Below are 10751 nucleotides of genomic sequence, written 5' to 3'. Positions count from 1 at the left end.
ACCGGCCCTGGAGTCAGGAGTACCTGAGTTCAAATCTGGCCTCAGACACTTGACACATACTAGCTGTGTGACCGTGGGCAAGTCACTTAACCCCCATTGCCCTGCAAAAAAAAAACCCAAACCCAAAAAACCCAAATGAACCCATAACAAACTATTGTTCTGATCTAGACTTTATTGTTGTTCAAGTCCCTTCCACTTTATACTCTGATGATGCTGAGAAGTGGCATGATGGTGGCTAGAACATTGATCTTAGAATCAGAAGACCTGGGTTTGAATTCCACCTTGGACACTCACTAGCTGTGGGACTCTGGGTCACTTAACCTCGTGATCCCTCAGTTTCTTGAAACACTTTTCTTAAAATTTTATTTTAAATTTCAAAAATTTCTCTCCCTCCTACTGTCAAGCTCTCAGCTGGACAACAACAATAATGATAATAATAATAGTAAATATGATGGTGATAGCCTCACAACAACTCTACCTAGTCCAGAGAAACAAATCCCTACATTGGCTATGTCTGAAAATATATTTCTTATTCTGCATTTGAAGTCCATCACTTTCCTGGCAGGAGTTGGGTGGCATGATTCATCTCCAATTGTCTACACTTGTAGTTTACCATTGCATCAGAATTTTTTTCCCCCAAGAATCTTTTTATTATGTTTTTTAGTCATTGATGCCATGAATTCATAGGAGTTTGGTTCCAACAGCTCAGGTTCCTTGCCATTGGTCCTCACAAAGTGTGCTTCTCTGGGTGGAGCAGGCTGACGTTTCAGTTGAACCCAGGTGCCTTTTTCTTTGTCTTCCTTCTTCTTCTGGTCATTTTCTTTTACCCTCTTCAGGAAGCTATCTCTTCTCTTAGAATGTTTAATATGCTCATTACGCACATTAATTCTCTTGGCTAATATCTTGCCCTTAACCTGTTTGTTTACACCAATGCCTACAACATGTTGAGTAACATTATAGACCCGTCCAGTCTTCCCATGGTAATATTTGTGGGGCATTCCTTGGTGAACTATGCCCATACCCTTGATATCTACAATATCACCTTTCTTGTATATTCGCATATACATATGCAAAGGGACAACACCATGTTCTCTAAAGGGCCTAGAAAACATGTATCGTGTCCCTCTCCTTTTTCCTTTTGTGTTCGTCATTTTGGCAACTCGGTGGAATATGGTGGAGCTGGCGGAAAGTGCACCAGTTTCAAAGTCTTCTAAAGTTGTTTTTTTTTTCTCTATAGTGTTCTCATGACAATCGTTCTGGCTCGACTCTGCACCCTGCATAAGTTCACAGAGGTCTTCTGATTGCTTTTTATGGTACAATAATATTCCATTACACGGAAATACCACAATTTGTTTAGCAAATTCCCTGATAGATGGGCAAACCCCCTTGGTTTCTAGTTAGGGGCTACTGTGAAAAGAGCTGTTACAAATATTTTTGTTTGTTTGTTTTTATTTTTTTGTGGGGCAATGAGGGTTAAGTGACTTGCACAGGGTCACACAGTGTGTCAAGTGTCTGAATCTGGATTTGAACTCAGGTCTTCCTGAATCCAAGGCCAGTGCTTTATCCACTACACCACCTAGCTGCCCCCTGTTACAAATATTTTTGTAAATGGAATCCTTTTCCTTTTTATTAGATCTCTTTGGAGATATAAGTGCCTCGATTTCTTCATCTGTGAAATGAGGATTACAAAAATCTCTCCACTGCCAGTCATTATGGGGAAAGTACCACATTAATATGAGTTGTTGTTGTTCATATTTCCTTGGTCTCCTTTTTGGCCTTTTCATTGCTTCTTAGAATTTCCAGATACTACAGAATCTCACAGCAGGAAGGAATCTCCAAGACCACCTAGCCAACCCAAGCAGCAATTCCTTCCACTGCTTCCCCAACAAGTGGTCATCAAGCAGGGAAAAGGAAGGAATAGAAATTGATTTAATCACACATTGGCTTTATATAGCATAGTTAGCTAGAGGGCAGTGTGGTACAGAGCAAAATCAATTTAAAGTCAAACAGGCTGAGTTTGAATCCTGACTTTACCATTTATTTTTTTAAATTAACTAATTTTTTCAATGACCAAAGATCATTTTCTCTCCCTTTCATCTTACTCCCCACTGTTAAAAATATTTGGTAACAAATATTCATAATCAAGCAAAACAAATTCCAAAATTTTCTGTGACTGAAAATTTATCTCATTCTGTATCCTGAGTCCATCCCCTGTTTGTCAGAGGGTAGCATGGTTCAGCATTGGTCCTCTGGAATCATGACTGGTCATTGTATTGGTCAGAGTTCTTAAGTATTTTAAAGTTGGTAGGTTCTATCGCTGTATTGCTGTTATTGTAGGAATTGTTCTGGCTCAGTCCTCTTTGCTTTGAATCAATTCCTATCAGTTTTCCCAGGTTTCACTGAAACTGTAACTTTCCTAATTTTTATTACATAATAGTATTCCATTACATTCATATACCATCATTTAGTCCTCCATTTCCCAGTGGATGGATAGCCTCTTAATTTCCAGTTCTTTGCTACCACAAAAAAGAGGTGCTATAAATATTTGTGCACATATGGCTGACTTTACCACTTGTGACCTTGGGTAGTTATTTAACCTTTCTGGGTCTCAGCTCTTCATCTGTAAAAGGAGGCGGGGTTGGACCAGATGGCCTATGAGGTGCCTTTGAGTTTTAAATCTATGATCTTATGAATTCCAACCAGTTAATTCAGTTAATAGTGAACAGCTCTAGTGACAGGTTTGGTGTGAAAAGAGATGGAAACTTGGCTAAAGTCAGGGCTTGGATTGCCAGTGGATTTAATGTACATTCTATCCATATGCCCTGTTAGCACGGATAATTAAGAATTGACTGCACACATGGCATTATTCAGGAAATTTTTTTTCTTTTGTCCATTGTGGGCAATATTGATTAACATGTGCAGAGACACTAATGGGAATGAGAAGAAAAAGAAAATCAATAAATAAATGCGTTTTCTCCCTTCCTGACCCTAGATGATTGTCTGCTCCTTAGGGATGCTGTCAACCACTTCTAAAAATTGGTCTTAATATGAATCCTTATTCCTCTGGCTTTGCAACAAGAACAGTCGAACTATTTCTTGCCCATAGGTCCCTCTTTCAGATTTGGTTTGATTTTTCTCCATCCTTCCCCCCACCCCCATCCTGTGTTTCTAATGAAATTGAAATAAACATGGCAGGTCCCTTTGCTTTACCATTTAGCACTGACATAGACAGGACAATTATGAAAGCAGAATTCATTGCAGGAGGAGGCAGAGCCCATAATGGTGTTGTGGATTTTAAACATTGTTTCTTGGCAAGAAATTTAAAATAGCTCTCCTGCTCGCTCACTTTCTTTCTTTTTCAAACTTAGATTTAGAATCCAGAGAATCTTAATGGGTCATTTACTATTATCAAATATACCTATAGCCCTGAATATTTGCAACATTTCCAAGAATCATTTTTTTTTCTTTTAAAAAACCATTCTTTACAAGATCCTAGTGAGGTAGCTAATTTTAAATGCAAGGTGACAAAGGTAGGGAGTGGATGAATGATTGGCTCACGGACACATGGTGATTTCATGTCATCGAGAAACGTATGAGCTTTTCTTCCCATCAGAATGTAAGAATTATAAGGAGAAGAGAATTTCAGTCTAAGTCCCCTTAACAATGTTCTTTCCACAAAGCCTCTGACTTCAATTAGTTCTCCCATATCTAAAAATTATGGAATTTTAGAGCTAGGAGAAACCATAAAGATCATAGACCAAAACTTAAATCTATCTGCATAATGTCTCTGTCACCTATCCCCTCCTTCCCCCTCTCCTGTTCTCATTACCACGACAATAATTCAGAATCTTATCACCTCTTACCTAGATCTAAGACCTGAAGTGGATCTTAGGAGTCACTCAGCAACACCCCTCTCCCCCCATTTTATAGATCTGGAAAGCAAGGTCCCAAAAGATCATAGGATCATAGATTTAGAACTAGAAGGGACTTTAGAAGCCATCTAGTCCAACAACCTCATTTTACAGAGGGCAAAACTGAGGGCCAAAGAGATGAGATGACTTACCACGGTCAAATAAGTAGTAAGTGGCAGAACTAGGATTTGAACCCAACTTCTCTACATTTAGATCTTTTTGAACTGCTCTGTAGCCTACAGAGTTTTGTCTTCCTGCTGAAGTGTCTCCACCATCTATCTTTCATATTTCTCCCAGAGAAATCTTCCTAATATACCTCTCTCATCACACTGTTCTTCTCCAAAGTCTTCAGTGGTTCCCCATTGCCTTCCAAATTAAACACAAACTCATTAGTTTGGCATTTAAGGTTTCACATAATTTTTTACTCCCTTTCCAGTCTTACAGTACTCCTCTGTGCACACTATATATTCTAGCCAATTAGAGGCAGCTGGTGGAAGGGTAGATAGCCTACTGGGCCTGGAGTCAGGAGTCAATTTGTCCTCAGACACTTCCTAACTGTGTGACCTTGATCGAGTCACTTAACTTCTGTTTGCCTCAGTTTCCTCAATTGTCAGATGGGGACAATAACAGCACCTACTTCCCAGGGTTGTTGTGAGGATCAAATGAGATAATAATTGTAAAGCACTTAGCCCAGTGCCTGGCACAGAATAGGTAATATGATAGTTATTAACAATATTATTATTATTAAAGTCCCTGTGATTTTGCAGCTTGAGATATCTAGTTGGCACATGCTGGCCTTGGAGTCAGGAAGACTTGAGTTTGTTTCTCTGTGCCTTAGTTTCTTCATCTGTAAAATGAGGGAGTTGGACTTAATGGCCTTCCATTTCTAAATCTATGGCCCTATGATCCCTGTAAGCTTAAAAGGATATAGTACATTACCTGTTGTCTTGGCCCCACAAATTATTTCATGGCTCACCTGTATACATGCCATAGCCCAATAACGCCACCTTATGGTTTGAAAGCAAATTACACATTTATGACGCCTAGCAAAGCAAGCGAAGCCTCCCCTCAAAGAGAGGGAGGAGAGTGAAGTTCTTTGTTATGAATTTCATTTCCTCTTTTTATGAAGTGTTCAATCTCATCAGTAATATTAAAGGGAGTACTTGTACAAAGAATCCCTTGGTGGCCTCTTCTCCCATTTGATAAGTATTTTGAATGTGATAATAAGGTTATGACCGTCAAAAATTGTATGATAATTAGTGTTGATGGGAGCCACTCTCAAATTTGATGTAGAAGTTTCCTTTGTGAATGCACTTTCCAATGTACTGTATTTATCTTTCAAGGTGATGCTTAACTGGCTACATATTTGTTTCCTTGCTGTAAACTTTCTGGATGGGGTGGCTCAGATTAGCTGATGTCACCTCTTTTGCCCTGGAGCATTATGGCAAAGATTAAAAAGGTATGATAGAAATCCATATATTCGGGATCTGGGGGGGAATGACATTAGAAACTATGTTATAACTCAGAAACTACAAGAGAAAATAATAATTACAATAGAGAAGACATATCACAGTAGCCTACACTAATGCACTTAACTGTCAAACAAAAGGGATCTTTAAGATGATGAAACATCTAAAATGCTGGAGAGAAATGAGAAGGGTAAATAGTGTTACAATTTATTTTATGTAACATCTTTTGTACAAGGGATCGCAATCTACTTTATAATCATTTGCCAAGGGAGCCTTTGCAAATTGGGGGAGGGGGAGGAGAGACAAACTTCAGTTATGAAAATCAATTTGCGATTTGTGTGGAAGCAGAGTCTGAAACCATTTGTATGAGGAGGAGGTGGAAGGGATAGGTTTGCATACACTAAAAAGGAATATCAATTCAAACCCACTCTGGAGGGGGAAATATAATTTATAATTAAAAGAATAAGGCTTAAAAGGAAAGTCCCACATGGAGAAGATCTGAGCCTTAATGTAGCAAACTGTTGGAAATTGTTACCCTAAGAGGTTGTTTAGGCCCCAAATATAAATCAATTCAAGAAGGCTTTTTGATAAATTCATGGAAAATTGATCCATTATGGCTATTAAAGTAATATTAGAAGTGTTCAAAGTACTTTGAATTTGATGTCAACAAGGGGGAATTCACAGTCTGGAGATTAAGTAGCTTGCCCAAGTTCACACAGCTACTGCATAATACAGCTGAGATTCTAACTCAAGGCATCTGACCCCAAATCAAGCATTAATTTTACTAGATGATTTATACCACTGCTCTTCAAGTGTTGATAACATTAAAAAATTAATTTCTCCAAGTTTTCCATTTTTATATCACCTATATCTCCCTTTATGTCCATCTTTCTTTCTAGATATCCCTCCTAGCAAGGAATAAAAAGGGTAGGGGGTAGAGAAGCTAGTTCTGTAAATCTAACATTTTGAAAAAAACCTAAGATCACATGCAGTGTTCCTCACCCAAAGTCCCCCACATCTACAAAGAAGGAACAATGTCTTCCCATCTCTTCTATGGAGTCAAGTTCAACCGTTGCCATTTTGGAACATTCAGTTTTGTTTTGTTGTTCTGTCCAGCTGCATTGTTACTGTAATTGTGTAAGTTCTTTAATGAACTGCATCAGTTCATATGTCTTCTCAGGCTTCTCTGTACTAATCATCTTCATAATTTTGTGTTTGAAATAATTATTTATTTGTTAGCAGGCTTAATTTAAAAAAAATTTTATGTCTAGATTCTCTCTCCCTCCCATTCTTCCCCTACCCGTTGAAAAGGCATTAAGAATATTATATTAGTTATATATATGAAGTCATAAAAAACTTTTTCCATGTTAGCCATGTTATCAATAATAATAACAAGCAAGAAACATAACAAACTTTAAAAGAGTATGTTTCAATCTGCACTCAGAGTTCATCAGTTATTTCTCTGGAGATAACATTTTGGTTTTTTGGTGAGGCAATTGGAGTTAAGTGACTTGCCCAGGGTCACACAGCTAGTAAGTGTTAAGTGTCTGAGGTCAGATTTGAACTCAGGTTCTCCTGAATCCAGGGTCAGTGCTCTATCCACTGTACCACCTAGCTGCCCCTGGAGATAACATTTTTCATCATGAGTCCTTTGGAATTGTCTTGGATCATGTATTGATCAGAGTAGCTAAGTCTTTCATAATTAAGCATCATTACAATATAACTGTTAACTGGATACAATGTTTTTTCTGGTTCTTCTCACTATACTTTGCATCAGTTCACATAAGTCTTCTCAGGTTTTTCTGAAACCATCCTGCTCATCATTTCTTATATCACAATAACATTCCATCACAATCATACAATACAACTTATTCAGTCGTTCCCCAATTGATGGACATCCCCTCCATTTCCAGTTCTTTACTACCACAAAAAGAGCTGCTGTACAACACCACTGCTAGGTCTATATCCCAAAGACATCCAAAAAGGGGGAAAGGACTTATTTGTACAAAAATATTTCTAGCAGCTCTTTTTGCAGTGGCTACGAATTAGAAATCAAAGGGCTGCCCATCAATTGGGGAATGGCTAAACAAGCTGTGGGGTATGATTGTAGTGGAATAGTGTCAAGCTATAAGAAACGACAAGCAATTTCAGAAAAACCTGGAATGATTTACATAAACTGATACACAGTGAATTGAACAGAACCAGGAGAATGTTGTACATAATAACAGCAATATTGTTCAATGAAGAATTGTGAATGACTTAGCTATTCTCAGCAATACCATGACCCAAGATGATCCCAAAGGACTAATGATGAAGCATACTTTCCACATCCAGAGAAAGAACTGATATTCATTAAAGACAAACTGAATCATACTATTTTATTACTTTCATTTTTTCTTTTATTTGAATTTTCTTATACAAAATGACTAATATGGAAATGTTTTACATAATTGCACATGTGTAACTTATATCTGATTGCTTACTACCTCAGGGAGGGGGGAGGGAAAAGAGGAGAGGGAGAGATAGAATTTGAAATTCAAAACTTTAATATTCTTGACCTTTTGTTCTTTCAGATGAATTTCTTTATTTTTTTCTAGCTCTATAAAATAATCTTTTGATAGTTTGTTATGGCACTGAATAAGTAAATTAATTTAGGTAGAATTGTCAATTTTATTATGTTTTAATTTCTTTCTTATTGATTTATGGTTAGACTTATCTAGCTCTGAGAGGGGAAAACTGAAATCCTCTACTAGTATAGTTTTACTGTCTATTTTCTCCTATAACTCATTTAACCTTTCCTTTAATAATTTGGACATTGTGCCATTTGATACATATATGTTTAGTATTGACATTACTTCATTGTCCATAATGCCTTTTTTTTGCGGGGCAATGGAGGTTAAGTGACTTGCCCAGGGTCACACAGCTAGTAAGTGTCAAGTGTCTGAGGCCGGATTTGAACTCAGGTACTCCTGAATCAAGGGCCGGTGCTTTATCCACTGGGCCACCTAGCCGCCCCCTCTATAATGCCTTTTATTGAGATATAGTTTCCCTGCTTATGCCTTTTAATTAGGTCTATTTTTGCATTTTGTCTGAGATCATGATTACTACTGCTGTCTTTTTTAGTTCACCTGAAACATAATAAATTCTGCTCCAGCCCTTTATTTTTACTTCGTATGTGTCCTTCTGTTTCATGTATGTGTCTTGTAAACAACATATTGTTGGATTATGGTTTATAATTCATTCTGCTATCCATTTTGTTTTATGGGTGAATTCATCCCATTCACATTCACAGTTATAATTACTAACCATTCATTTCCATACATCCCATTTTCTTTTCTCTCTCTCTCTGTCTCTGTCTCTCATCCCACTTCTAAAGTCTGTTTTGCTTTTGTATACTGTCTCCTTTAATCTGCCCTCCCTTTTATCACATTCTTTTCTCTTATTCCCTTTCCCTCTTACTCACTATTGGATAAGACATATTTCTATACCCAATTCAGTGTGTGTGTGTGTGTGTGTGTGTGTGTGTGTGTGTATTCTTGTCCCTTTTGAGACAATTTAAATGTGAATGAAATTCAAGTGTTGCCTGCCACTCCCCCATTTTTCTTTCCACTGTAAAAGCTTGTCCTTGTACTTCTCTTTAATGTTAAATATTTTCCCCCATTCTTTCTTTCTCTTACCCCTTCTCCCAATGCATCTTCTTTCTCAACCATCCGCTTATTTTTTAGATCACCACAACATAATTGAACCACTCCCATGTCCTCTATCTATGGAAATACCTTTTAACTGCCCTGATAATGGTAAAGTTCTTAGGAGTTACATATATCATCTTACCATATAGGAATGTAAATAGTTTAACCTTATTGAATCTCATAATTTCTCTTTCATGTTTATTTTTTTATGCTTCTCTTGGGTCTTGTATTTGAAATTCAAATTTTTTACTCAACTCCAAACTTTTCATCAGGAATGTTTGAAAGTTCTCTATTTCATTAAACATCCATTTCCCCCTGACGGATTATACTCAGTTTTGCTGGGTAGGTTATTCTTCATTGTAATCTTAGCTCCTTTGCTGTCCAGAATATTATATTTCAAGCTCTCTGATCCTTTAATATAAAAGGTGCTAAATCTTATGTGATCCTAACTATGGCTCAATGGTATTTGAATGGTTTCTTTCTGTCTGCTTAAAGTATTTTCTCATTGACTTGGGAACTCTTGAATTTGCCTATTATATTCCTGGGAGTTTTCATTTTGAGATCTCTTTCAGGAGTTGATTAATGGATTCTTTCAATTTCTATTTTTCTTTCTTATCCTAGGATATTGGACATGTTTTCTTTGGCAATTTCTTGAAACATGATATCTAGGCTCTTTTTTTCTTTATTATGGATTTAAGGTAGCCTGATAATTCTTAAATTATTTCTCCTTGATCTATTTTCCAGGTCAGCTATTTTTCTGATGATTTATTTCACATTTTCTTCTCTTTTTAAAAAAATTCTTTTGATTTTATTGTTTCTTGATGTCTCAGAGAGTCATTGGCTTCTAGTTGTCCAATTCTAATTTTTAAGGAATTATTTTCTTTGGTGAGCTTCTGTATATCTTTTCCCAATTGGCCTATCATGCTTTTTAAGGAATTCTTTTCATCAGTGAAGTTTTGTACCTCTTTTTCCATTTGACCAGTTCTGGTTTTTAAGTGATTATTTTCTTCAGTATTTTTTGCATCTCTTTTACCAAGCTGTTAATTGTCTTTTCACAATTTTCTGGCATTACTCTCATTTCTTTCCCCAATTTTTCCTCTACCACTCTGATTTTTAAAATCATTTTTATAGCTCTTCCAGGAATTATTGTTAGTCTTGTAACCAATTCACATTTTTTTTCCTTCAAGGCTTTGCTCATAGCTGGCTTGATGTCCTTGTCTTCTTAAGAGTTTGTGTCTTGACTTTCCCTCTCACCATAGTAGTTTTTTTATGGTCTCAGTCTCTTTTTTTGGTTGTGGTTGTTGTTATTTGCTTGTTTTTCCAGCCTATTTCTTTACTTTGAATTTTATGTTAAAGTTGGGCTTTGTTTACTTCAGGGTGAGGGGACACTGTCTCAAGCTTCAGACTTTTTCAAGCTGCTGTTTTTGTAGCTAGTTTTGGGGTTCATAAGTTTTTGGTGCTTCCTTGGTGGTGTGATCCAGGGAGAGGAGTGGTCACTGCTTTCCTGATCTGCACTCTGGTCCTTACCCGAGAAGGGCTCTTGATCCCTTGCAACTATAAGCTCCTCAGGGACCCTGCTCCTTTATGACTTCAAGAACTCCTTTCCACCCTGGAACTGTGACCCAGTAATAGGTATAGCATATTTTAAATTGTTTTTTCACAGGGGCAGCTAGATGGCACAG

General features: G+C 37.2%; 1 protein-coding gene across 1 annotated transcript; it reads right to left on the bottom strand.

The window, feature by feature from the left end:
• Window positions 1–620: 620 nt before the first annotated feature.
• Window positions 621–1151, bottom strand: LOC122751326 (60S ribosomal protein L21-like). The gene has a single exon (XM_043998333.1). It carries the CDS (start codon window positions 1149–1151, stop codon window positions 621–623), a length of 531 nt encoding a protein of 176 aa, XP_043854268.1.
• Window positions 1152–10751: the final 9600 nt, after the last annotated feature.

The sequence above is a fragment of the Dromiciops gliroides genome, chromosome 1 (genome assembly GCF_019393635.1).
Source record: "Dromiciops gliroides isolate mDroGli1 chromosome 1, mDroGli1.pri, whole genome shotgun sequence".
NCBI lineage: Eukaryota > Metazoa > Chordata > Mammalia > Microbiotheria > Microbiotheriidae > Dromiciops > Dromiciops gliroides.
This window is presented reverse-complemented; position numbering and strand designations above follow the sequence as displayed.

What these genes read in the sequence shown, in the direction of transcription:
- LOC122751326 (XM_043998333.1), bottom strand. Translation starts at nt 1,151, where the DNA reads ATGACGAACACAAAAGGAAAAAGGAGAGGGACACGATACATGTTTTCT.